This window comes from Perkinsus marinus (assembly GCF_000006405.1).
Source record: "Perkinsus marinus ATCC 50983 genomic scaffold scf_1104296951506, whole genome shotgun sequence".
Taxonomy (NCBI): domain Eukaryota; phylum Perkinsozoa; order Perkinsida; family Perkinsidae; genus Perkinsus; species Perkinsus marinus.
Genome location: NW_003209261.1, coordinates 76167 through 103377, shown reverse-complemented (window position 1 = coordinate 103377; position 27211 = coordinate 76167). Strand labels below are relative to the sequence as shown.

Genomic DNA, 27211 nt, shown 5'->3' with positions numbered 1-27211 from the left:
ATAATACCGGTTGGGGAAAATACCAAAACATACAGGCAGCCAGCAGCACGGGAAGGGGACAGGAGCACACAACGCTACTACAGCTACCTCAACAACCACGACAACCCAAAACCAACATGTTCATCTATTGAGACACGCTTTGAAAATATTCCTGACTAATGACTTCCATCAGACATTACTCTGACTTGTCTTTCTTGGATGCACCAAAGACCTGGACGCAGTACTTACACACGGGAGTACCAGTAAGCAGAACCTGAGAAAATGCAAGGCGGACCAAGATTGCAAGATAAACATAACTAACAACAACAACACGTACCACGATAGACATTATTCCGAGGGTAAGGTGCAGGCCCACAGTTGCCATGCATGTGGGTGAGGCTTTACCACACAAGTCTGCATTGGGCATCCCAGGAATCTCCAATGCGCGACGAGAAACGTATCTTAGCACATCATGAAGAGCATGGTCAACCTCAAGATATTTGCACAATCTGCTACAACCATCTAGTGAATGAAGTCTATTAACAACATTGAGGTTTACTCTGCGTCACCCCACTTGAGCTCACACAACTAAGTCAACGAATGACTCAAAAAGTACCTCCGCTGGCCCCATGTACATTGAATCAATTCTATAATCGATTCTATCATCGTATAATACGTGTAAGAGGCGATTCCGGGATGGATTATAAGTTTCAGAATCTGTTTATTAAACGACCACCCCTGGGTATCGAACCCGAGACCTACTCGGCACCAATCATCGTGATTAGCATCCACATCGCCCCCACAATCGGCTGGAAGAAGATACTCATCACACTAGCGATGTGCGCGAATCCCATAACCTTCATAAGCTGCGGCGCGGTAGCGATCCCACACATCTTCATGGCGTTCTGAAGAAGAAGCAGCAGGTAATAATTTCGTGGCGCGCGACAACTGTTCATGAACCCTCTACCTTCATGAACCCAGTCTTGGCGAAGTGACCATAGACCGCTGGAAGATACGCCTGCAGATCCGATGGAGCCACGTTATACACACATGCAAGATTCGCGACGCCTGCCCCTGGAGAAAAACCACAATAATTTCGAGCGATCTCACAGATCAGATAGCAGATAGAATGAACCCGTTAGTAGTGTTACTACCAAGGAAAGCTAACATGACGCCAAAGTAACAGCCAACAGTCACTATCTGCAGCATGGACTTCATCATCATCGTGATAATGCCGGGAGAGGGACAAGAAATCACACACACCTATTGACAAGACTCTACCCCATATGCTAAGCTACTCTAGTGAGAGTATCTTCAAGTATGATGCTAGGCTGCTGAGATCTATCATGTCTGTGGAATCCATTGATGATCACTAGAGAACTCAATCCCTTTGGATAAATGAATGAAGCTCAACAACAACAGTCGTCGTCGTCGTCGTCGTCGTCGGAGATTCTTCATTATCATTGTCACTCAATTTACCCCTTTTAATGACTCCCCCTCCTCCAGATTGATCCACTTCCTATTTTTCTTACCGCGCGCCACAAAAATGAAACAACACCCGGCTATAAGTAAGCCTGTGATAACTACACCAGACGATACTAGAAACACCATCGAGGAGCGGCTCAACCCAAATCGATCGATTGATCGATTCTGACACTCTTGCTCCTCTGGGACGAAGGTACGTAGATGTTCCAAGATCGTCGCCATGCTACACACGGTCCTGAAACCAACAACGTCAATTTTGCATTTCCTAAAATCGATGGATCAAGACTAAAGCGGATCTTACTCGCCTTGGCATCCCTCAACACCATCTGCTGTTGCTACTCGTCCATTGTATATGAACCTCGCTAGATTGTCAGAATAAACTTCCAGTATCAGCATCGACCCAAATGTTGGCCAAATCGATGAACACAAGCTTCCCGAATCTTCCCCTGAACAGAATAGCATTCCTCACTACACCACAACCATCACTGCAGCGCCATCATATTATTCGGATATTCAATACTTCTATACTACATCCACATAATCGTGCGTGAAAAATTCACATATTTATTCGACATCATCTTATCACATAGCTCCGTCTTCCCACAGTGGCCTTTCCACGTCTATACCATTAGCTTCATTCATAACCCATGTGCCACTCTCGTACGGGCTTCCGCTATACGGCCCGTGAGTTTGGGAATATCTTCTTTGGAAAACTCTCCCATTTAGCTCCGACTCTTTCAAAAGCGTAGCGACGAACTCCGCTAGTACAAGGAGCTCTGTGCAGATGATACGATCGTGAGAGGTGATGCCCAAAACCAGGGGAGAGAAAATCACATAAACGGAATAAATTTCCCATTACATCGCAGTCCCAATGCAGCAAGCACCTCGGCCATCGGACCCGTATCATGGCCGGAATAGAGAGAGAAGCTGCGAGCCGGCGTTGTCAGATCATCGAAGATGTCCTAAGCCGAACAGGAGTGAGTATTTCCCACTACTATAGAGGTCGACCGGAATAAAACCACACCAGACACACTACAAATAGCTGCTCACTCGTATTAATGGTCCAATCGAATATCGAAGTAAGTCCAGGGAAACTTGGTATCGACCGATCGACCAGAACCTACAAGCTTAATCCAAAGGTCCCGGGTTCGAACCCGGCTCACGTCGCTTCTTCCACTATATGCTTCCATAAATCACCGCCAACCTCCAACCCAGTAGGCAGCTCTTTCGGTTCACTTGGTACTGTGGAGCAAGCATGACTCATCAGACAATCCTGAGAATCTTGCAATCTTGCATTTCCTCAACGCCAAACTCATATCACCAGCATCCCTCCATATATCTCGTTAAGATTAGCTGGGTCGCTGTTCGTCCAAGCGTCACCGCGCCCAGTAATTTTTCCAATTTTTTCCCGCATTTTTTCTGAATTTCTCACATGCTCTCCAGCTTCCGGCGAATTCAGGAAGACCTCTTCCGCTGCTGTGAGCGCTGGACAGATCTAAGAAAGACTGCTCGGGGAATTCCGTCACCGCGCCACAAAATTACAATGCTTCATAACGCCATCAGAAGCAACCTACGTCCGCATTCGGTTCCATAGCATCTACAGCCCGGTCCGGTACGACAATTTCAAACGTAGAATTATCACCTGAACAGAGGAGTGAATTCAAATTCAGATGGGAGATACACCAATACCAAGACAAATTCGAAAGCTCGATGTTAAACGGATGTTAAAGACGACCGCGCGCCATGAAATTCCTTACAAATATTACCGTCAGCGCTGGGGAACATGCCCATCGTTAACGCTTGAGCACTTTCGATCGTTCTCGCGCTATCATCTGCTCTGATCATCACTTTAGGGGATTCTGGACGCTACCAAAAAAGCCCTAATCGATAGACATTCGCACAGGAGTGTGTCACTTCCCCAAGATTCAAGGCTTCACCATAAGCATTTCTTAACGCCTCTCCATTCGCTATCTGCATGTCAATCCCTGAGTCGACTAATTGACCTAAAATAGAGGAGCAGGGATTGAACTGGGGACCAAGGGATTCAAAGAGAGAGTTACTGACCACTACGCCATTTCACCTAATATACAATTGCCGCGGAGGCTGCCGAGGTCACCGCGAATTCTTAGAAACTTCGGAGAAGAAGAACCTTCCAGCCGCTCGTAGCCCGAAAACGTCTGACTATTGCAGGTGTATCTGAGGTTGAAGCATGCAAGATACGGAATAGGTCAAATTTACAGCTACACACGTTTTGGTCCGCATCCCAACAACCTTTCCTCTGTGTCAATACTCGGCTTCCATGGCGGACAAAAGTCACAACTCGAGACTGAAATAATAATACATTCCAGAGCGAGCCAACCCAAGTGAGTACTTCCACACTGGCGAACATGCATTTCAGCAAGGTTTCTCATTTGCAATCACGTCGGTTGCCAAAAATGTCCGAAAGAAATTCCGAGGTGCTGATTCTAAGAATCTCAATTGCATTTAATGGGTGTGAACCATGCTGATGAGCAAATTCCATAGAAAGTGAATCAATGAATGTATATTAATAAGCAACATCATCGATTAAGTCGACTAAAGGGGTCCAAGATCGGTCCACGGAGTATTCCAATAGGTAGTAAAGAACGAGTACATACACCATGTCCATGAACTCATCACCAGGGTATTATTTCTCCAAGATGATATAGCCATTCAGACCGATTTGCCTACGACAACTTGTCATAAAGAAGTTGCTGGGATATATGCTCGTTGCCCTCGGCTGAGCTCACGAGTTTCCTCACTGAATATTGAAGTTTACATACGAATTCGGGTACAAGTGCACAGAAACCAACTAATTTTTTCTCGGAATTTACGTATTGCTACCAACACATGTCGCTGACCATTTGCATATTTCCCTCTCACTGAGATGATACTCGAGAAAGACAAGTAATGTATCAAATACGTTAGTAGTACCACAGTGCTTCCCTCTCTAGGAGGTGGTGGTGTCGGCCACTTGAGACCTTCATGACAGTAATACATGGGATCATCCTCAGGGAAGGCCGGGATGATGGGGACATATAATAATAAAGGTAAAATAGAGTATATCAACATGATGATTCTGATAAACAACAATAACATAGATATTCGCTGAGTTGAACTGTAGACATCTCTTTGACTAAACAGTAGTCCTCGTGCTCCGAGTCACTGGTGAACGCAAGTTCGTCCATGGGAGTAGAATTAATGATGACGGACTTGATCTAAAACCCGAGGGGGCAGGTGAATCAGAGGAGGAAAGAACCACTGAGGAGAATGCAACAGTATGTGGGATGATCAACAAAGCAAGGGGCCAATCATATCATCACAAACCATCCTCAATATTTTAGCCTTCTTCCTCATCTTCACGAAATACTCTCACACTGGGAATGATAACGCGCAAGATGGAATACGGGTCGGCAATCCACTACAGAACTAGCCTACGACCACATACGAATATATAGAGACGCACGACTATTTCGTGATGCTCAAGTGCTTCGAAGAGATTCTTAACCATATTGCGTTACACACATTTCCGAACCTCAATCTCACCCACCAGAACAACTCTCCAGGCGAGGCGACGAGTTAGACGTCGGCTTCCATGATACTCTCACTGCGAGGAGCCTCACAGATATTTCAATATAGGCGGTCTTCGCCTGATTAAGCCGTAGTATTCAGCATAACACAGTTGAATGTCACTGATGTTTGTGTAGCACCAGATTTTGAGCCTAGTGCTTCATCTCTAGTCTCCCCCAATGTCGAGAGAAACTAAATCGTACTGCTGAGAGGTGCCTCGACAACCCTACACCGTCCTCAGAGACTGTAGTTCAAGCATTGTCTACACAAGAGATCGTTTAGCGCTCGCCCCCACACAGATATGTAGGACGACGCAGTTCCCGCTCAATGGGCCAGCCCACGGTAGGATGCGGTACGATCCCCAGGTAGGGTATTTCTCCACCAATAAACCGCACCGTGTTGCTCTTAATGAGAGACTTCGCTCAATGAGTTCACAGTTGATGAGCTTCCCACAGTAGTGACTAGAGCCATCGTTAGGTAGTCAAAGCAGACCTCACATTTCTACTGTTCCAATCACAGCATCTGCATATCCTGACGAGCTGCGTTTCGTACCGACTTGCATAGTGACAGATGGTTGATAATGTATCACGTGGTTGGATACCATCAATGGGATACATAACAGGTCGAATGCTCTTATTAATGCTCATCCCCATTTCCTCCTCCCTTATACTAACTGCAGTTTATGCAGCAACTGATAGTGATCACTGGCGGAGCGTTACGGCAAAGTTCAATCCATCGACCAATCAAATAGTATATAACAACGTCAACTACGAAGCTCCCAAGACCACTCCCATTTTATATTCAATACGATCATGACGATCGTTTGCGTGGTAATAAGAGGAGGGCGTGGTATCAACAACTTCTATCGTATCATTTCCAGATCTGTGCAGCCCTAGCCTCCGGTCTCATAATGGGTCTAGTGTCCCTCGATGACTTTGACCTCAGAGTATTGATGGAATCCAGCGAGGATGATGTCCTTTACTCAGCCGATAAAGCCGACATGAGAAGGAAGAAGGAAGCTGCTATTAAATTGTAATACTTCTGTGTATCGTCATCCTAATTTTCATGTTCTAATGGGACGCCACCTGCATCTCAGCAAATGATTCATCTGCGCCTTCTTCACCTCATGTTGAAATGATGGGATCTCTCGTCGAGCATTTAAATTCAGCCAACTTCAATTTTAAATTGACGTTTTTCAACATGCATTTCAAGTTTTGAAATTGGGATCCAGGTTTTTCAAATTCTGTAGTTAACTTTTGGCCAATATAATTTGAAACTAGGTATTTTTTATTACCTTGAAATCGTATTTGAATATTTCTAAATAGAACTTCCTAAACTACATATTGAAATTTTCGTTCGAATTTGAAGTGCTTGACGAGAGATCCCACCATTTCAACATGAAGTGAAAAAGGTGTAGAGAGTCAGCCGCATGATGAAACCTTCGCTGTGCGTATTTGGTTAGGATATTTGCTCCATTCGTGTCGATACTTCAGGCATCCTTTGATCTCGCGTCATCATCTCCTATTAGTCACCTTACTACTAGTCAATTTATTGGCGATAGAGTCCCTGCCGGTTTTCCTGGGTCATATGATGCCTTCTTATATGGCAGTTTTCGTCGCAGTCATACTGGTAATACACGCCATATCTTGCACGCATGCGTCAAATATTCGCGGTGCGTTGTACTGATATATCTAGTGAATGGCTGAGGTTATCGGATGACCGAATGTTTTACTTGCGTAGGAGGAGTCTTAGTTAAAATCTTAGCTGTGCGCGGTGAGTAATTTTGCTTCGATTGCATCAGGGATTGGTATTCAGTGAAATTATACCGTCTGCTGTGTTTACAGGACCAAATCAATTATCTATTGGAGCGGCTTTGGCCCCTTTAGTGAAGTAATATGGGAGAAACGTCAGCACTGGGATTCGAACCTGGAGTCGCTCCTCGATCTTTGTTGTGGAATGCTAAAGTCCTTCGTCTTCTGTGTCGTCTACGGAATGGGTGCATTGTGGATTTATATCTACGAGGTGTTTCGGGAAAAAGAGTCCAAGTCCTATAATTTGACGGCGCGTGAGAATATTTGAGTTTTATGGAGTGTACGAGGCATCACTTTGAAGCTCTCGACGACCTCTCTCCCATGGTAGTTGTAGCACTCTCATAATTGACGATTTATGATGATGGGAAAATAACCGTCTATAGGGGGGGAAGTGTGGATGGATTCTATTTCTGCAGTATTTGCAGAAATAGCAGTGGCGTCCCCACCAGCTTTACCGTTCCCCGGCCAAATGATGATGGCCGAGTGGGACCATGGATTGCCGGCGGAAACACTGTGTGATTGGAATCTGCCAGCACGTCTCTCTTTATACCAATTTCACCCTATAGTCATAACTCCTCGAGTCTGGAGTCGACGCTTGACGAGGTTTAACTATATAGAAAGAACCGTACAATGGAGTATGGGGGCGATTCCCTTATACGGTTCACTTTCCTCACACACCGAAAATTCACGGGAGGTGGGATCTTTGTCTCCTGTAATATTCTAAGCCTGTATAACCGCGAAACGCCACTAGGCTGTGTAGAAGTGTCTCTACCGTCGGGTTTGATCCAGGTTTTTTATGGTGGTCCTCTACCCTATTGCTGGACCAGTCGCTTGGTGCCTCGATAAGATGCTAGGGGAGGAGCATAGAGGGCGGTATAATAAGGCGGAGTTCAAAGCTTCGCTCAATTTACATCAGTATTATGAGGTAATGTTGAGGTATCGGGTTCGAACCCCGGTGAGGGTGATTTGACGATATTTGGTGGCTATCCAAGATTCTTCTGGTCATTTTCGAATATATATTCTCTCTAGAAAATCAATTCTCCAGTGCAGCTTGAAGGTGGTACTTGCCTCAGACCGATGAGATTGATATCGAGACTGGAGGAAGCGACCAATCGTCTCCATCGGATGCTCACACGACAATGGGAGGAGGCGGTCCAACAGGGAGAGGTGAAGTCCATCATCGTGTACTAGGGGAGGGCGTGGGTTCGAATCGAGGTGAATAGACGTATACTTGTGATACCTTTCTTGTTGATGATGATGACAACAAGTATGCGGCTGTGTATACTTGAGAGGGTGAGGGTATTTATGGAACTGCTTGTGAATGTGGTCCAGCCTAGGGTGCGGGCACGAGGTTCATCGGGGCTTTAAACTAGAATGAAAGCTCCCTACTAGACCTGTTTACCACGTAGAGTTGGTTATTCCCCTCTTGCCATTATGAAGGTACAACTACATTCCCGTGGAGGCATCACGAAGGAAGAGCTCCGAATGATGCAAGGCGCACTAGAACTACAACGCTTGAGGGTGAAGGATGTGATGACGCCCTTGGATCAGGTAGTGAGGGGGGTCGCCAAATACTGGGAGATTAATATGAGCTCACCCGGATTTCATGACTTCTACGAGCTGTGTCATTGTTGTGTGCTACTAGTAAGGGGAGTTTAGCATGTTTATACCACGCGGAGGCTTGCCTGCAGATGGCTATGGCTACCTGTATATTCCACTTTGAAATCGATTTACAGTGGGGCGGCACGGTTTCTGAAAAATTAGGTGGCCATGTACTCAGCTGACCAACCTCTAGATGCCAAGACACTACAGGATATAGTGGAGAAGGGACACTCTCGATTGCCGATCTATCAGGACCATAAACACAATGTAAAAACACGCGCTGTGGGAATGGAACCTTGGACCTTCTGAATGAGGTCGTTGGACAGGTGCATGGCATGCTGCTTGTTAAACGGTTGATTACCTTGAATCCTGGAGATGAAGTTCGGATAGGAAACACAGATTTATTAGAGCCTATGGTGGGTTGTCAAGCTTGGTGAGGGCGGAGCGAAGCGATTCATGTTTGGCAGATTTGTGATATGGAGACCACTCTGCTAGACATGCTTTATGAATTTTCGACTGGTAGGAGTCACCTAGCAGTAGCGACTAATGATCCGAATAGAGTGAGTTGTGCATGCGTGCAGGAGGATCTTTATACGACCTTATGCACATCGGGGCACCTTGGTAGGTTATCCAAGCCATTCACGAGAACAAGCCAATTCCATGCAACATTCATATGGCTGGGATTATCACACTTGAGGACGTGATTGAGAGGTTGATCAAACATGATATACAAGGTAAACGTTTTTGAGTGCGCGAAAAAATCCGAACCCTAGACTCGTTTGAAACTCTATCAAATGTTGAGAAGGATATCATGGGGTAGACTTTGCAAGATATGAATGATGTTGTGTCAGATGAGAGCGACATATCAGTGATGACGCTACAGCCAGTATTACATCTCCCATCCTCCATAGGGACCAAGCTGAAGAGGTAAAATACTCACGTCTGCTGCTCCCTTCACTTCCCGTGTGTTTTCATATCTTGCTTGGGAGGATCACAACACATCTATGGTGCCCTCTCTCTGTCGTTGTTGATTAGTGGGTCGACCCTCCCCTTGGCTCTGCTATTGCACTTGTGCATACGACCACTACTCGAGCGGTGGTATGGGACTGAAATAGAGGCTTGAGTGATTCGAATTGAACCGTGTCTTGCTGTCATCCCCGTTCCTCCTCCTCCTCCTCCTCGGAGGCATCGCTGTTATTGATCATTCCTTCCTGCCGCCAGTCCTATGTCCCCGCATGGTCGTAGCATCAGGGTTTCCACCCCGACCGCTTTGTTATCGATCGACCTTGAGCCTCCCAATGGAGTTGGCAGTAAGCCATAACCTCTTAATAGTGAATCAAGACTGGAACAGTTGCTGATATAGGGTCATCGCCGGCGGCTGCGAAGCCTACACGTCCACCAACATGGCATATTGGCAAGGAATCTACATCACTCAGGGTGAGTAGTTGGTTAAAATCTCATAGTCTCATGCGGAAGGTCCCTGGTTCCACCCCTGGCATGGTTCTTTCTCAGACCCCTTTGCTGAAGGACCTATCTCCTGCAAACGTTGGAGCCTTGCCGGTGATATATGAAAGCTCCCCAGTATCCGGTCGCTCGACATTGTCATCGAAAAGTAAGTTGGGCAGTCCCATATTGATCATCGTCGTAGTCGATGCTTACCAGGCGTTCTCTTTAGGTAAGCAGGACTCCTCTGCTTTTTGCTTAGCACCTGGAGTGGGGTCAAAAGGGAAGAAGGATCCCAACCATGTCACAGGTGAGTGCAGCAGCAACAGCAACTCAGAGAAGGGGAGATGAGCATGGGTCGGGGTACGAGTTATTATCGCAGGCATTGAGAATGGTCAAGAGGCATCCACAAGATCAGTGATGCCTTCACAAAAAGGTGGGAGGAAAGCATTCAGTGAGGAGTGTGATGATGATGTTTGGTGTTTAGGCCACAACGACTTGTCGAAGGAAGCGGGAGTGTAAAATGTCAAGTGATGATTCATGGGGTTTATTTTCAAGTTGACTGTTACCTTTTTCTCATCGCCATGGGCGGGTTTTGGTCCCTTTTTGGGTGTTGTGGTTCAGTTTAATAGAAGGGGTTTCCTCAGCATTGGGGTACGGTAGTAGTCTTTACCCTTCAAAGAGGACGAGGCTATTCGACCAAACACTTTTAAGGTTGATGACACTTCTGGCACTTGTGAAGGAGTCTGTGAGCGTCATTCATTGGAGGATACCTTTGACGTTCGGACAGCGTATTCGTTATCAACAGCTCGAGATGCGAACCCAATAGAGATTAGAATTTCATTCCAAACTTGAATCGAAACTTCACCCATCAGTAGCATCCTCCATCACTGAGTATGTATGAACTAGTTTGCCTATCTTGGTAACGTTTTTACCACTCTCGAGTGTTGGTGATGGGGGTATCTATCGTTCGGCTCAGGGTGGAGCTTTTATCGCTATTGATGCATTTGTTTTTGTAACCCTGGCATGCCTAAGATCCACCGAAATTCGTCAACTCGGGACTCGCCTTGTAAAGACAGTGAGGATAGTACAGTGGATAGTAAGGGAGTAGGAGCAGCTACATGTGCTACAGACAGTGAGGATACCTCATAAGGGCCATATCTAAAGGACGAATTATTCACCTAGCGTGTTGTTGCTTATGACGATTACTTGGGACCAATCCTCGTATAAGCGAATGTGTTGTTTGTTGGCTCAATAGCGACGAGATATCTAGAGGGAATATGCAAAGTTCAGCATTGCGACGCGAATGCACGAGTTGTTGTATAGTTGGTGGTGTCGTTTCGGGAATAGTAGTTACCTTTCAGCTACTACCTACATATACTTCGGCTCGCAGACGGGGACAGCGGAGGCTTTTGCCATGCAGTTTGGTAGTAGTAGTAGTAGTAGTAGTAGTAGCACCAACAGCAGCATGTGGGGTTAGGAATATCCTCATCATCGTCATGCATGGCATTCTTCTCATGAGAATTGCTGCTTATCTCTCGAAATGAACCGTGAATCAAAACTCCGATGTGCGTTCACAGATGGCACACTGCGGACCAGAGCCGATTCTGAAAGTTGTTGTTGACGTAGAATGTGGAGGAAGGACTATTGGCCGTTGTCGATGACGATGATGTTGTTATGTTTTCACGTGGTCTGTTGTAGGGGAGGAGGCGACGGCAGAGCAAATACCCAATAAGGTTTGTGATTTGGCCGATTTCGACCCAGAAGTATTCCGAGGCCACAGGATAGTGGTGAGCACTGCGAGGTCTCTGGGGTTGATGAGCTCGGAAATTTTACATGAAAACTGGGCAGGTTCTGATACTAGCTACTACTGGGGAGGGAGACCCGACTGATAACGCGGTGAAATTTGATAAGTATATTAACCATAAGACTACTCCGGTGAGATTTAGTACTCGGAGTATCAAGTCCGATGCGAAGGTGTCCTCAGAAAGATGCTTTTTCGGGCCTCCATTATTGTATCTTTGGACTTGGAGATCTGAACTATATACAGTTTAATGGGATGGCTCGGCGGAGCGATGCGGCCATGCAACGAGTGGGTGCAACTAAAATGCTGGAGAGGTACGAGCACATGGTCGTGGGTTCAATTCCGGGTGGGAACATTTCTCACTTTAGAGGCATTGGTGATGACTGCCAAGACATAGAGGAGGACTTCCGGAAGTGGATCGACACCAGTGGGGTCTTCGAGAAGCTGAAAAAGGTCGCCAGTAAGACTAACTTCCGATGCTTTCTATCATCTTACTCAAATAATGGTAACCCGGCTCTGTTGTCATCAGAGGACCTCCGCACCGCCGTCCCATGTGATGCTTTTCAAGTGGGTGCTGATGGTGAAGGGAAGGAGGAGGAGGATATCGGGTGTATATATGAGGGATATCCTAAGCTTGATCATCGAAGTGGGTCAGGGTCATTGATAATGACGAGGAGCAGAGCAATTCACTATACAAATCTGATGCCAACCGAAAAGGCTTCAACTCTGTAGCTAGACCAATTGACTGGTGGAGGATATCGGGATTGAATTTAGGAAGGTCGCATTGAGCAGAATCAGCATGAGTGGTCGTCTTCATACGATTACCATGATGTATGTGGTTCTAATGGGGATGTGATTTTTCGTTCTTTCAGCTGAGCTCATTGATGGTGACGATACTCTATCAAAGGCAATATTCAAGTGCAGCAGATCCAAGGTTGTATCGTTGACCAAGATGGGCTCTAGAGCGGTCCATGTCGATGTTGAGATTCCAAAGGGAATGAAGTGAGCTCTCGGGGTTATTGAACATACAGTTGTTGCTACACTCAATTGGTCCCCGCATATTGTTTACCCTTTCACCAACCGAGGAGTGTGAAGGAGGTGATGATAATAAGGTCTCATTCATGTCATCACACTCCCATCGGCCTGTCCCGTTGCCGGTGCCCATGTTCGATTAGATACTCTACTGCTGACACCATCGAAGTCCTCCCGACGAACTCTCGAGAGGATATTGAATACTTTGTGGAAGCCTTCGGGCTAGCTGGCAAGCTCCATCATTGGGTCGATTTCAAGCCTATTGATGGGAAGTAAGACGTGCTACTACCTCTTGGTACTAAACCTGCCTACCACTCACGGGTGAATGTGACTTCTGAGCGGCCACAATTGTGAACAGCGGTCATCAGAGAATTGATTCAGAGAATATATCTCTTAACCATGTCGTTGCATAGTATATCATTCAAGGCCTCGTCAAATAATGCATTCTCATGTAATTTTCTGAGTGCTGTAGCATGGCATCCTCCCGATACTAGATTATGTGTCGTGAAGTCAATGCCTAGACGGGCAGGATCACTCCCATTGTCCGACTCGCCGCCGCCCTTTAGTTTGTTTACTTTCTCGCTCTCGTCACTCTCCCTGGTTTCGGCTGATAACACAACAATTCGAGATGAGGGTCGTGCGTGGGTCGGCGGTTATACTCTACCGTTAGTGGTCATCTTTCAGATGCCCTTTCCCTGTCCCATCAACAATCGGTCATGTCCTGCTTTAGTAAGCATACCTGTGAGTGAGTTGCCCGACAATGGCTACTGATTCTCAGTTACTTGGACCTACGATCCCCTCCTAGCCGTCAGATGATCTCGGCCTTAGTCGGGTATGATCCTGCATTGAAAGAAGTGGTCGGGCTCCAAAAGCAGATGCATTCTCCCAATGTAAGTCCTGGTGGGGTCCTACCTTCCCGAACCTCTTGGACTCAATTTCCAAGGATACGGTCTTTGCTGCTGTTTGTGTGTCTATAATAGTTGTGAAGGAAACCCAATGGCCATCGACGACATATTGGCCTCGTGGCATTTCCATGTGATATACCCCCCTCAGCTTGGATCTGTATGACGGCGTTGGGGTCAGTCCTTTCGATTACTGATATCTCATCTTCGGCGTGGGGGAATATGCACATGGTCAACTACGTGTGTTGGTGACAGTCTGACGGTTTCGAGGGAACTACAGGGAATTCTTATGGTTTTTGTAAACTTCTACCGAATTTATATGTAAACTCCAATAACTTGTGGGGAAACCCCTGAGCTCGGCTGAGGAAAGAGAATGTATACTCTCACACTGGTATGACTAGGTTCATCTTTCCCTTGTGGAATTCTTCAACCTTTTCGTCGTCGATCCATCAGCCATCGGTTTTGTGAATTTCGCTAAGATTTGTACCAAACAGAGATTGAGAAGTTTTACCGGAGCCAACCCGGAGACCTCCGGTGAGTCCACACAACCTCCAAACCGGAATCTACTCAGGCGCGCCAATGTCGAGAATATCCGCCCATCAGGTCTAGCTGGCATATGCTGCTCCCTACTATCGAATGCTATACCTTCCACACTACCCTCAAAGTTTATGCATTCGTGTAGGGTCACATTACTCGATCGAGAACTGGGCCATATAAAAAAACCTCGTACTCGTGGAGAAGCATATACAGGCGTCGCTAGCTCCTATTTATGTAGGAATATCAAAGTCGGCGACGACATGTGAGTCGACTTGTCCTCAACGTATCTGTTGCTGCCACTTGTGCACACGTTATATAAGTAACCTCTTTTATCTCAGCTGGTTGACGATTCGACCCTCCGCATTCAAGTTACCAAAGCCCCTACCCCCGGGCCCTATCGTTATGGTCTGCACTGGTGCTGGCATCGCCCCCTTTAGGTGAGCAGCAACAACAACAACAACAACAACAACCACTCCGATCCACACCATCTAGCATATTTTGGACAACGGTCTTCCATCTTCATCACGAGTATATTTCAGGGCGATGCTTTCTGAGCTTACCACCGCATCGGAATGTCACCTAGTGTTCGGTTGTCGCACTCGGGGAGATATCTTATATGAAGCTGAGCTCGTTGAACATGAGAGCATCCATTTACACTTGGCCCTATCACGGGAGCCGTACCTTCCAAAGCGGCATGTGCAGGATGTGAACCAACAAACCGTCCACTAGATTATCTCTACATCGTTGTTAAGGTCCTGCGATCTTCCGAAGCCGTCCGCACGGCCTTAGTGGATGCGGTGAACTCTACCGAGCGTCCGGGTGTGGTGATGATATGTGGGCAGACTACCATGTGCAAGGAGGTCGGATCTCGACTAGATATGTGTGCGTAAACTTCCCTCAGGTTCTGGCTACGATCCGCGAAGTAGTTGGTAATGTCTCTATTGAGAAGCTGCAGAAAGAACATCGAATTATCGTTGAGTTCTTCGGCTAAGATGATGTGCAAAATTGAATGTGTTGTGTGTGGAGGGGACTACGTTTTTGCCATCGATTCTGTTGTGTTGTGGGGGGGAGGCTCCCGGCAATCTCCGTCGATCTCGATCGGTTATTACACGCAGTGTGGAAAAATATGCACATGGTCAACTACATGTGTTCAACACATTGTGTTGGTGACAATAGGAAAATTCTGAGGAAATTTCGGGAATTTCTGTTGATTTCTGAACACTCCTAGCGGGTTTCATGTGTGACCTCTTGAAATTATCTAGGAAACTCCTGAGCCCAGCTGAGGAGAGCTAACATAAATTCTAATACTGATTACACTTATATGGTACCGGAACTAAGATGATGCTGTTGAGGTCGTCTCTGAGGCGATTCTATCGGTGTGAGGCATTCTTGCAGTGTTAACAATGAGTTCCACGTCCCCACGAGGAAGCCCGCACGAATCTACCCCAAGTGCGGCGGTGGACCTTTCCTCCTCTACTGAATCGTCCTCCGATTCTGAGCCATCCGGACAGACCAATTTGTCGGAATACAAGATCGTGGTCATCGGCACACCATCTGCTGGGAAGAACTGCCTGGTCCATCGATTTGTGAAGGATCGGTATCTTGCTGGCTCAGTTTGGAAATTGCGACTCCATCAATTTCCCCTCAGTTGCATCTGTGATGATGATGACACAGAGCAGCATGCAGTTGGTGTGACGTTCATGCGAAAGATGGTGCCGGTACCTCCAGGAGTTCATATAATGCTCAAGGTCACGAGTTGACCGTAGGATAAAGCGACTGATAGTATGATAGGTTTGCGTGATTAATTTCGAGGACAACCTGTTGAGCATGATACCACATGTCCTGCATGAAGCTAGCGGAGCTGTTATCGTTTATGATCAGAACTGTTGCGAGATGGAAAGCAACTATACATCAGTACACAAGTAGGCTCTTGAAGACTGTTCTGTTGTGCATTCGCCGATCCTTCAGAATGCTCGATCTCATCCACACCAATGAGCCCAACATACCGGTAGCTTTTGCCGGTAATAAATCTGATCTATGTGACCACACTCCCGATGACGGGCCAGCTGTGAGTCAGGGGCACCTCCCGTTCGGCCCTCGACATGTGTGCTTCTCCTCAGCTCTTCACATCCTTTGCTACCTCGGGGATTTCCCTAACCTCGATGAACCCAATCCTAGGATTCTATCCCACTTCAGCGCAGACCGGTGACGGAGTTTGGGACGTCTTTCTCGCCGTAGCAGAGACAGCTTACCGCAAGTGCCCGGATGGGATGAAGTCTAGGAAGCAACGTAGGAGTTCGTCGAAGTCGCATAGAGCATCAAGGCATCGTAAAAGGAAGAGCCCATCGTTCAGCAAGGCGTTACGATCTTTATCGAAACATTGGCATTAATAGTACATTCAGCGGTGCTGGATGCGAAACTTGCAAATCATAACTGTATCTTCCTTTTTTCAAGTTCGCACGTTTTGTGTCGTGAATACTCAGTGACCAGAGGTGCTTCTGATTTTCAATCTGTGCTCATGTTTCATGGACATGCTTCTTTCATGAGACTAAGGTACACTCGCGGAAGGCTCATTGGAACGGGCAATGGATTCCCACTAAAGCATTTGGCAACATCGCAAGATACCAGAGACTCTGACTTGGCTTAGTTCCGTAGTCTGTCCAGTACCTCGAACTCAAGCTTGCTTATAGTGATTAGTGAGAGACAGTCCTCTCAACCCAATATGCAATCATCCTTGGTGAAATGATACACGAACTGCCCTAGCACGAGGAATTCGGTATTGGCGAGGAAATATGAATGTTGTCACATCGCATACCACGAAAGGTGACAGTTACTGGAGTGTCCAACTCAGCGCGATGCAAGTCTGTTATAAGCGATAACCAGGAGAATATTCGAGAATAGCGAGCAATGTGACAGGAAATGTATAGTAAAGTGTGTATAATTCAAACTATCAATCCTGCTGCAACAGTCTCCCCCCGGTCACGTAAGACGACTCTCGACAAACTCGTTGCCTTGGCAAGCGACCCCTTGTGGCCTGAGCTCAAATGACAACTGAAAGTACAGCGCCAAGATGTTGTGTTACCTATAGGGTCCGTACAGATCGGATGCTGCAACGTCAATTCCACTGTGCAACAATCCCCTTTGGTCAAACACCTGACAATCTAATCGTTACAGTCATTCAAATTCGGAACTCGAAATTATACGAATTCAGCTCAGAACAGCGTCCAATAATGAGGTGGATTCCTTGAGTTCAAATGGTCAGGGAGAACACGATAGAATATCAGGATATATCAAGAAATGATATAAACACGCGAGACAAATATGTAATGAGAGGATGATAAAAAAAGTCAGCATGAACTTCACGTCCTATCGTTGTTGCCAACAGTTGTCGAGCTGAGTCGAAGCTTACTTGATGGGTTTAGCACGAACTCCTGGGGGTGGAGCCTTCTTCCCTTCGAGCCTAACGAATCTAGTTACCGTTGCAGATTCCACACACGCATGAGCATACAACATGACCTGAAAGATACCATTCCCAACAAGTCGATTAATACTCCCCTTAGTTCACCTGCTGACCCTTCACGATCGGTACCGAGGTATCGAAAACAACAATCTTAGCTCGTATGACTGTGGAGACTTGGCAGGCTGTGCTATTGGCAGCAGCAGCACAGAGCACCGAACCTCTGATGACCATGTACGGGTCCACACCTATGAGCATGAAGATAGTGCTAAAGAATATCTCGGGTATCCTCCTCACCTTGCAGTGTTGCTAGATCGATATAGTCTCCAGGGTACCCCTCAGCATTAACACTCATCTGTACGTCTTCACCATTACGGTATCTATAATTTGCTCATCCTGTACTCGGTTAATCGGCATTCGTGCGTTGACAAAAGTATAGAAATGATGGAGATGAACAGAGCGACTAAGCATAATACGATGCCATATTTGAAGATAGACTCTACTATGGCCACCGCAACTTTCACAGTAAGTAAGGAGCGATAACCTTCCACTATAGAAAGGGGTAATAGACACTGAGGGTGTTTTAATATGATGACCACCGCAAGTGCCTCCAAACCAGTTCAACAACAGCTTACACATTTCTGATTGTACACACACTCGAGTCATCTCCCCGACCAGGAAGCACAACGATCTTCTGCCCGCTCTTGAATGTTCCTTGCTCAACTCGACCTGATATCTGACAGAAAACATGCGTGCTTGCCAAAGGATAATGCCAAGTTGAACCTCAGATATCCTCACCTGAGCCCCACTGCTGGACTTGTATACATCAGCCACTGCTATCCTCAAGGGAGCAGAGAGCGATGCCTTCGTGGCAACAGCACTATCAGTAGAAGCCGACTCTGCAAGTTTGTCGATAGCTGTCACCAACGTGTCACCTACCGGAAGGAATACTACTATCATGTGAATCACTGGATAATGAAACCGTTTGCATTCATGACACTACAGATGTCAACGACAAAATACCGACATAATATCCAGCGGCATTCCAATTGATTATGTGCTACAGTGAACACTATAGCGGCCGGTGAAAACTTTTCAGTGAAAAGCGTGGGAACAGGCGACCATCACGATAGCAATGTCGATCAAACTGCTGTAGGTGAGCAGGGAATGATCATCATCATCACCATCAGAGCAGCGGACGCATATCAAAGAGAGCGTAAAATCACACACGAACCTATGGCAATCTAACATTGTTCTCAAGGTCACAATTCACATAAAAGGCAACCCTGACTGCCCGAGGATAGGACATCGCGATACCTCGTACATTCCACGGCTAACACTCACTAAAGACCACTTGTGTTCCCATCCGCATCAGCTTACCTTGCCACCATGACATTAGCTTGGGATTCTCTCGAGTCACCAGATTCTCTCCGACAAAGCCCGCCGTTGGTATCTAGAACAGACGCACCTACCCAGAGCTCGCTAGTCCTTCTATGCACTACATAGGAAACATTGTGGCTTTTAAAACTGCACTCCCCTCCTATGAAATTCTCGAGCTCATCACGGACTCTGTTATAAGGACCTTGGGAGTAATCTGATCGAGGAGACGATATACTATACTTCGACAAGGAATCGAACCTGGGAGCAATACGATCTAACTGCGAATTATACCACCGAACCAATTTTCCCACAGAGACAACCAGTATTGGAAAGACTAACATAATATAAACTGTGCTCAATCCGACATCAAACTCCTCAATCTCCCTCCACTTCAAAGTCCGATCACAGATCTCAATAAGTATAATGGTAAACAGTATACTGTTACACGAGACTAGGCATTTAACCAGTACTACAATCACCCGGCACTACCGACTAGATCCATCTTATTGATGGCCACTATAATCCTGTTGATACCGAGGGCTCTCAACAACCTTATATGCTCCTTGGTTTGACCTGAATGTTCTTCACGATAGTCAGCCGCACATGCAATTTCGTGGCGCGTGACAAAATCCCAACAGCCAGGTAATGAGAATATCACAAGCATAAACGAAACTGTACTACCCCCTCGAGTGAATCCTTTATCAAAGTCCTTCACATCAGCCAGCACTATAGCGAAGTCCGCTTGGACTGCTCCCAGGAGCATGTTGGGGACGAAATCCTTATGACCGGGAGCATCCAGAAGAGTTACCTACACTATAACATGAGGAGGTGATAACCTCAACGGCTATCATCACCCTAGTCCCCTTAGGTGTGGTGAAGTGTTTAACACAAACGTCTATGGTAACGCCTCTCGCCCTCTCATCCGAGCCTTCATCTAACACCTAGAGGGAACGCGTGACGTTTGTGGGAAGAGGTCCAACTTACCCAGGCATACTCGAAGCTCTGCTTACCGCATGCTGCGGCATCTCTAGTGAACCGATGCATCTCTCGTGATGATATGTTACCCTGATAATGGGAGATCCCGGGTTCGATCCCCGGCAACGGTATATATACTCACTAGTTCTACTAGAAGATGTCCCATCAAAGTGCTCTTGCCGGAATCCACGTGACCAACAACGACCAGACACATCTTAGGAATATGCAGAGCCTGATGGACAGTATCCGACCTATTTTGTATCTTCCGCACGAGAACCTCAGATACCTGTGTCATCATCTCCTCTTTATTCGATTTCATCTCCTCCACGTCTTGCTTCACTAGCTCTTCCGCCCGAGATAACGACCGAGATGACTGCCGCACTAACTGCTGCACCTGCCATGAAATAATAACGCCCTCGCATGGGATCGAACCTGGGTTCCCTCTGTGAGGGACCCTCACCCTTCCCTTGGGCAGAAGCCCTACATCCTTCACTCGTCCTTGGACCTCCTCAACGACTTCATCATGACTCTTCATACGCTCTGCAGGACCTATCATATCATGCGAACTAGTGTACAACCCCAAATAGTGATAATTCCCCAACGTTCAATAATATGAAGATTTTCATCAACACTCCCACGAATGATTATTAGAAACGGAGCCGGATTTAGCACTCTCCCGTGTCACCACAACCAGTAGCATCGAAAAACGCTCATAACACTCGCAATTTTCTATTCGATTTCAAAATGTTAACAATCCTCTTACACTTTAATTTCCCTGTGGAAACCCGTAAGAACGGTCACGCAAAATCGCAACAGTGGGGATGAATACATCCATGCCTCGGAAAATTGAATACCTTCCGACCATCACGACGATACATCCTCCATAGACCCATCCACCCGAACCGATAATACCTATTGATGCTGCTGCTGCCGTTGCCGTTGGCGTCTCATTCAGTGGAGCATGGTGATTCTTCGTTGCATCGACTGTTTTGGTGGAATGCCTGCCAGCTTTACCTGTACGACCTCTACTGCACTAGTTCAGTAATTTACATAACTACTATAACTAGTGATCACATATTGAAAAGGTCCGATTATGGGAAGGCACTAGGGAGGAGATAGCACATGCTCAACAGTGCGTATTGGTGACAACATGAATATTCCAGAGGAACCTCGAGAAATTCTTGCTGATTTCTGTACATTTCTAACCCAATTTGTATGTGAACTCATACTGCGAGTAAGCTCCTGAGCTCAACTGCGGGAAGCGAACATATATTGCAATAATGGGGTGATAGAGAGTAACCCTCACTACTCACCCTTGACATCTTTTGCCTTGCTCTTAGGCTTCGATTTAGGTTGACCTTGGTAGGACCTGATGATAGTAACCGGGGTCTAGCGCTGCCGCCCTAGGGAACGTATCGAAGTACAATACGTTTAGATCCGATATGCAAGGGTAGATAATGAGCGCTATTCTCCGAAATGAATGTCAACATTGCTATGAAGTTGTGATGAAAAAGACTATGATAGCGATCAATCAATCCTCAATTCCGGAATTGAAAACCAGCATTCTCCACATTTGCATATCAAATTGCCACGTACTGTAGACCGACGATTATTCACGGTAAAGGCAAGCAGTGTTTGAGGATCTTCTCTCGGACACCTCGTTAACAATGTGAAAATATCATTACCAGTTCCCACCATCGGCGTCCCAGTAGTCACCGTCACCGCCATAATCCTCGTAGTCATAATATTCATCATAATAGCCGTGCTCCTCCTCATCATAGTCTATATTCTTAACCCTTCGATGAGCCATTGCGGGAGAGGACCAATATGCGGGAGATTGATGAGAAAAAAACTACAGAATATAGACGGTTCCACGAATATTCACGCGCCTGGCTTATGAGAAGAGACGGGATAACTACATCGTCTACACGAATATCGTGACGAGACATCGTAAGGGAAAGAAAAATCTACACAATCACTACTTTTATAGTGTAATGGTATTGTTCACACTTCGACTTCGCAAGATCCCGAGTTCGAATCTCGGCACTATCACATATGATTTTATTTCAAGAATATAAAATACACCGCGTACAAATTTGACGAATCAAGTAGAGTTTGATTATAAATACTAATACCTTGCTTTGGATAGGAAAACCACTTTGGAACACACATGGATACCTTTATGACCACCAACATACGACTTGAAAATTATTCGCCATCCCACTAACGCGATTACCAACGTTCAACGAAGCGTTCAAATCGGCACCCAATACCCCATCCAAACTCGAGCGGAACTCAATCCTCAACAGCGTGAAAAGTTAAATAAGATCAATAATAAATAAGTTGATTGGATAGATGACCGAAAACGGAAGAGTAGAAAATACTCGTGCAACGAGACATCATCATCGATTCAGCTTCCATAGGAATTCACTGAGTCGCTTCATTCGTTCGAAACACGATCTAATACTCTCCGTCAACAGGACCATTCCATTCCTAACCACGTTCTGATGTATACCTAAGGAAAGGAACGATCTACAAGCAACAGTAGCCATTAAGAACAACTAGAGTACGATCACAACGATGAGCAAAGTAAGGACACAACAAAACTAGCATAATCAATGATGAACACGTAATTAACGCGAATGCGCGAGGAGAGCCTCACTTGTCAACAGCTTCATCGGCCTTCTTAGCCGCCAGGGAAGCTTGATCCTCACTCCCACCGAGAGCCTTCACCACACCACTGGCATCTAGTGATTCGCTATTAACAACCGAATACCTATAAACAGTCATAATACTGCAGCCAACATTGATGTTGAAGCCTTACACAACATCTACTGCTTCACCATTCTTAGTTTTCTCAAGGATCACTACAGCAGAACCATTGAGGCTACCTCCCTTATAGTTGTGGTTGAAGCTACCCATTTTCTGAGGTCAACAGAGTAAAACAAAAAAAAGAATATTCCAATACCTTGAAAAAACTACCGCTCAGAAATTCCCGCTGGGTGAGAGTCTTCATCATAGACCAACAACCGTGAGCATGACAGGCCCGGTATCTGTGGACGACAAGAATGATAATACATGGACAGTACACGACGTTACAGTTTATCATCAGAAGCAGAATAAAGACGAGTAGGATCAGATACCTAAACACCTCGAGATCACTACAACGACTAACAACACGTAGAGTTACTTTAGCATCGTTGTAATTGTCCAAGGCATCCTTATCGCCTTGCTGCCATGTTACTAGAACATGATCACAATTGAAGTCCGCAGCCAACATCTACCACATTATGGAATAGGAGTCCAAACCATAGCACTAACCTCGGCGATTGCTGAGAGTCTTAAGGCTGCGTACTGGCATAAACCTCAGCCAAGACGACGGATGAGATATCTGCCAACAACAATACTGAATCATGATAGCTGAGAGGCGATAATACGATACTCACACGAGGCATCTAGGCTTCCTCGCAAACGCCACCTCCTGGAGGGAAGTAGTAGCGTTGGCAACACCAGAATCAACTGGTGCCTCGGGCTTGATGGGCGCCGAGAGGAAAGTCTTCAAGTCTACCGCTGTTGTAGAGGAGGACACTTTCGATAACAACTATCATCACAAGAAAACTTCATCATCAACTATAGTCGGCTCTTGAACTGACTGGGTACTCAAAACGGCGAGGGAGGTTATTCAACATCTAGCTCTTGTCACACAGCGACTCGACGTATCCTCACAAGTATTGTGTGATTTTTCCCGAGACTATGCGGCAGCAATTACAACCCTTGATGATAATGGAATCGTCCACTAACAACTACACGATGAGTCAACTGATTCCCTGAAGAAAGTTCGACAGCTACTAGCAGCTGTGACGACAATTCGATGCTCAGAACATCTCGCGAACTGCTTCTATGAAGACGGATGACATTTTGTCAGCTTACAGGCACGGTCATTGAGTGTTACTGTGAATAAGGACGCAGCGCCGTCAGACTCAACTGTAGTTCCTGTGATAGGTTATCACTGATAACTCCCAGACTGAGAGCCCAACATTCGTCCACACATCAGATACACTGGTAGTAACCCACTACCACAGCGTGCATTTCCCAAGTCCTACTAGGATGTTATCATTTCATCTGTATAGTTCATACAGTATGAACATATCGATGTAGCATGAATGGCAGTCAGCAGGGAGGTATCGAAAAGCTTCAATCGTAGGTGGCTACACCAAAACCGTACAATTCTAGAACACTCTTGTCAAGTCAATCTTGCAGGCTCACGAGCCACAAGTTGTAGACTCTGTCGACCTCCTCCTCATCTGAAACATCCTCGGACAGCCCAGTTGTGTAACTAGGATCCAGAGGAGACATGCACGCATATACAGTTTGAGACGCCGCCAATGGTGACGTCCATCACGTGCCGGCCGCATCATGCAGACGGTGCAGGTGTTGCTAACGGAGAGCTCTATCACATGTAATCTTCCGTGTAGCTTCGAGTCTGTGTATGCATGCTACTTCACACGCTACGACGTTATCCGTCATATTTGGTTCCCTGGGTCTCAGGAGTTTTTCACGTTGTGGTTGTTGTTGCTTCGGGCACAGGGTTTGTTGATACCTATCTTTTCGAGCCAAGGCGAAACGTCTGAACGTCCAGGAAACCATCCTGGAAATCATCCAGGAACCTATAATGTTCCCGGGGCGAACTCATTTTGAATTTTCCACGTATGGCTAGGAGCATATTCTTCAATCAGTTTCCCATGTAAATGTCATTACATTGAGAACATTTTCTTAATTGTTATCAAACTCTGAGGAACGGTATTTCGCAAAGCTAGATGGGTCCCTCACCATTCTCAAACCCACTGCCCCCAACACAAGGTAGACCGAGAAAGATTCAACTGAATTATCATCATGATCATCGTCAGTGCTGCAAAGATGCACTCACTTCTGCCACCATAGCGTCATGAGTGTACCAGCAACTCGATTGCTGCCCCTCGCCATTGCAGAGTATTGCACCTGTCTCCGCCGCTGCCGTCCACGGCACAGGAATACACCTGATAAAACGGTAGAGAGGAAACTCCCGTCTCGACCTCAGAGGTTCGTTTATCATGTAAGACATTCAACCCATGACACATGTGATGAGCTTTCGATCGAATTCCCAAATACCAGTTAGCGACGCGAATGAACAACCGCCACCATAGCGATTCGTTATCATTAGAAACCCTCTGAAGTTGTGAATCACAGAGTCCCATAGCAAGTCCATCACTTCTGCTATGTAGCATTAATCTAGCCTAAGACTCAGAATGTTCGACAATTCTCAGCTTCATCGAGGCACGCTATAAATTTAACCCGTAACAGGCACACGCACTATGAATATTTACAGCCCGATCGCCATTGCTTCACAACAGCTGTAGATTGAGCCACGCGAGCCAGGTCACTCACATGTTCTCCACCAGCACTGCAGGAGCGCTCCCCTCCACCCTCCATATCTTCATCGCAGACCCCTGTCCAACGACTCCAATCAAGTCAAGTCCAACTCGGCCGAGCCGCATCATGCAGACGGTGCAGGTGTTGCTAACGGAGAGCTCTATCACATGTAATCTTCCGTGTAGCTTCGAGTCTGTGTATGCATGCTACTTCACACGCTACGACGTTATCCGTCATATTTGGTTCCCTGGGTCTCAGGAGTTTTTCACGTTGTGGTTGTTGTTGCTTCGGGCACAGGGTTTGTTGATACCTATCTTTTCGAGCCAAGGCGAAACGTCTGAACGTCCAGGAAACCATCCTGGAAATCATCCAGGAACCTATAATGTTCCCGGGGCGAACTCATTTTGAATTTTCCACGTATGGCTAGGAGCATATTCTTCAATCAGTTTCCCATGTAAATGTCATTACATTGAGAACATTTTCTTAATTGTTATCAAACTCTGAGGAACGGTATTTCGCAAAGCTAGATGGGTCCCTCACCATTCTCAAACCCACTGCCCCCAACACAAGGTAGACCGAGAAAGATTCAACTGAATTATCATCATGATCATCGTCAGTGCTGCAAAGATGCACTCACTTCTGCCACCATAGCGTCATGAGTGTACCAGCAACTCGATTGCTGCCCCTCGCCATTGCAGAGTATTGCACCTGTCTCCGCCGCTGCCGTCCACGGCACAGGAATACACCTGATAAAACGGTAGAGAGGAAACTCCCGTCTCGACCTCAGAGGTTCGTTTATCATGTAAGACATTCAACCCATGACACATGTGATGAGCTTTCGATCGAATTCCCAAATACCAGTTAGCGACGCGAATGAACAACCGCCACCATAGCGATTCGTTATCATTAGAAACCCTCTGAAGTTGTGAATCACAGAGTCCCATAGCAAGTCCATCACTTCTGCTATGTAGCATTAATCTAGCCTAAGACTCAGAATGTTCGACAATTCTCAGCTTCATCGAGGCACGCTATAAATTTAACCCGTAACAGGCACACGCACTATGAATATTTACAGCCCGATCGCCATTGCTTCACAACAGCTGTAGATTGAGCCACGCGAGCCAGGTCACTCACATGTTCTCCACCAGCACTGCAGGAGCGCTCCCCTCCACCCTCCATATCTTCATCGCAGACCCCTGTCCAACGACTCCAATCAAGTCAAGTCCAACTAGGCCGAGCCGCAGGGGTGCAAACCCCACATCATGCGTCCAGAGCGGTGCCGGCGTAGCGCCTATCTTCAACAGAGAGATTGACTTCTCACCAGCAGCTACAACTCGACTATGGGACAAACACACAGCACTAGATAGGCCCTTGACCATCCACGTCGATTGCATCACACATCTCACAGCTGGCTGCTTCCTAATGTAACCCGCCCACAGGTGCCCACCAGAGAGAGTAGCACAGAAAGCCTCCGTCCCTGGGCACACCGATATCCCCATCACCCATGCTGAGCTCTTACCGTTACGCAGAGGTACGCTGGCCAATCGAGCTAGCCTTGCCGATTGAGACTTCTCGATCGGGACCGTCGTCCATGCGAGCACGCCTGAGGCACTCCCCACCAGAATTCGCCTCCCACGAAAAGCTGCTACTGCCGTTATCGCCTCCTCGCGGAATACCTCGAGTTGAATATAATCGACCTTGGTCCTCTCAGAGACCATATTATATACTCGCGCTCGGCCGTTGGACAATCCCACTACGATGGAGTCCAGGCCTTCACTTGAAATTATAGTGACACACTTGATGGAGA

General features: G+C 46.5%; 11 protein-coding genes across 11 annotated transcripts in view; 6 read left to right on the top strand and 5 right to left on the bottom strand.

The window, feature by feature from the left end:
• Positions 1-175: 175 nt before the first annotated feature.
• Positions 176-1200, bottom strand: Pmar_PMAR025978 (hypothetical protein; the record flags this gene model as incomplete). Its single annotated transcript, XM_002777561.1, has 5 exons — positions 176-253; positions 356-440; positions 742-884; positions 947-1053; positions 1134-1200. 5 exons carry the CDS (start codon positions 1198-1200, stop codon positions 176-178), a joined length of 480 nt encoding a protein of 159 aa, XP_002777607.1.
• A 1823-nt stretch (positions 1201-3023) lies between these two features.
• Positions 3024-3309, bottom strand: Pmar_PMAR025977 (hypothetical protein; the record flags this gene model as incomplete). The annotated part of the gene is made up of 2 exons (XM_002777560.1): positions 3024-3106; positions 3231-3309. The coding sequence occupies 2 exons, from the start codon at positions 3307-3309 to the stop codon at positions 3024-3026; spliced, it is 162 nt and encodes a 53-aa protein (XP_002777606.1).
• A 2555-nt stretch (positions 3310-5864) lies between these two features.
• On the top strand, positions 5865-6088 carry Pmar_PMAR025976 (hypothetical protein; the record flags this gene model as incomplete). Its single annotated transcript, XM_002777559.1, has 2 exons — positions 5865-5882; positions 5933-6088. The coding sequence occupies 2 exons, from the start codon at positions 5865-5867 to the stop codon at positions 6086-6088; spliced, it is 174 nt and encodes a 57-aa protein (XP_002777605.1).
• Positions 6089-6545: 457 nt separating this feature from the next.
• Positions 6546-7788, top strand: Pmar_PMAR025975 (conserved hypothetical protein; the record flags this gene model as incomplete). The annotated part of the gene is made up of 3 exons (XM_002777558.1): positions 6546-6681; positions 6854-6942; positions 7653-7788. Coding segments are annotated over 3 exons (361 nt in total), but the record flags the coding sequence as incomplete, so codon positions are not given.
• A 509-nt stretch (positions 7789-8297) lies between these two features.
• Positions 8298-9910, top strand: Pmar_PMAR025974 (Magnesium and cobalt efflux protein corC, putative; the record flags this gene model as incomplete). Its single annotated transcript, XM_002777557.1, has 7 exons — positions 8298-8414; positions 8628-8732; positions 8792-8881; positions 8933-9025; positions 9091-9199; positions 9317-9392; positions 9829-9910. The coding sequence occupies 7 exons, from the start codon at positions 8298-8300 to the stop codon at positions 9908-9910; spliced, it is 672 nt and encodes a 223-aa protein (XP_002777603.1).
• Positions 9911-9932: 22 nt separating this feature from the next.
• Pmar_PMAR025973 (hypothetical protein) lies at positions 9933-10430 on the top strand (the record flags this gene model as incomplete). Its single annotated transcript, XM_002777556.1, has 4 exons — positions 9933-10077; positions 10141-10218; positions 10291-10344; positions 10396-10430. 4 exons carry the CDS (start codon positions 9933-9935, stop codon positions 10428-10430), a joined length of 312 nt encoding a protein of 103 aa, XP_002777602.1.
• Positions 10431-11325: 895 nt separating this feature from the next.
• Pmar_PMAR025972 (NADPH--cytochrome P450, putative) lies at positions 11326-15174 on the top strand (the record flags this gene model as incomplete). The annotated part of the gene is made up of 12 exons (XM_002777555.1): positions 11326-11335; positions 11610-11698; positions 11760-11846; positions 11896-12026; positions 12081-12172; positions 12242-12358; positions 12585-12714; positions 12888-13016; positions 13429-13473; positions 13523-13634; positions 14936-15043; positions 15085-15174. 12 exons carry the CDS (start codon positions 11326-11328, stop codon positions 15172-15174), a joined length of 1140 nt encoding a protein of 379 aa, XP_002777601.1.
• A 412-nt stretch (positions 15175-15586) lies between these two features.
• On the top strand, positions 15587-16634 carry Pmar_PMAR025971 (GTP-binding protein YPT52, putative; the record flags this gene model as incomplete). Its single annotated transcript, XM_002777554.1, has 5 exons — positions 15587-15780; positions 15832-15931; positions 15975-16105; positions 16152-16251; positions 16304-16634. The coding sequence occupies 5 exons, from the start codon at positions 15587-15589 to the stop codon at positions 16571-16573; spliced, it is 795 nt and encodes a 264-aa protein (XP_002777600.1). The 3' UTR covers positions 16574-16634.
• Positions 16635-17084: 450 nt separating this feature from the next.
• Pmar_PMAR025970 (elongation factor 1-alpha, putative) lies at positions 17085-20551 on the bottom strand (the record flags this gene model as incomplete). The annotated part of the gene is made up of 15 exons (XM_002777553.1): positions 17085-17217; positions 17266-17336; positions 17593-17699; positions 17749-17888; positions 17938-18020; positions 18276-18376; positions 18439-18575; positions 19021-19093; positions 19143-19234; positions 19510-19593; positions 19702-19828; positions 19875-19961; positions 20005-20085; positions 20138-20389; positions 20456-20551. 15 exons carry the CDS (start codon positions 20549-20551, stop codon positions 17126-17128), a joined length of 1623 nt encoding a protein of 540 aa, XP_002777599.1. The 3' UTR covers positions 17085-17125.
• Positions 20552-21300: 749 nt separating this feature from the next.
• On the bottom strand, positions 21301-21805 carry Pmar_PMAR025969 (hypothetical protein; the record flags this gene model as incomplete). The annotated part of the gene is made up of 2 exons (XM_002777552.1): positions 21301-21364; positions 21681-21805. The coding sequence occupies 2 exons, from the start codon at positions 21803-21805 to the stop codon at positions 21301-21303; spliced, it is 189 nt and encodes a 62-aa protein (XP_002777598.1).
• Positions 21806-22488: 683 nt separating this feature from the next.
• Pmar_PMAR025968 (hypothetical protein) overlaps positions 22489-27211 on the bottom strand; it is a gene marked incomplete at both ends in the record, with an annotated part of 11539 nt that continues 6816 nt past the window's right edge. The window contains 13 exons of the mRNA XM_002777551.1: positions 22489-22510; positions 22658-22771; positions 22820-22920; positions 22964-23048; positions 23095-23138; positions 23186-23275; positions 23474-23596; positions 24923-25031; positions 25420-25551; positions 25873-25904; positions 26042-26150; positions 26539-26881; positions 26924-27007. Coding sequence (XP_002777597.1) covers positions 22489-22510; positions 22658-22771; positions 22820-22920; positions 22964-23048; positions 23095-23138; positions 23186-23275; positions 23474-23596; positions 24923-25031; positions 25420-25551; positions 25873-25904; positions 26042-26150; positions 26539-26881; positions 26924-27007 — 1388 coding nt within the window. The remainder of the gene's footprint in view (positions 22511-22657; positions 22772-22819; positions 22921-22963; positions 23049-23094; positions 23139-23185; positions 23276-23473; positions 23597-24922; positions 25032-25419; positions 25552-25872; positions 25905-26041; positions 26151-26538; positions 26882-26923; positions 27008-27211) is intronic.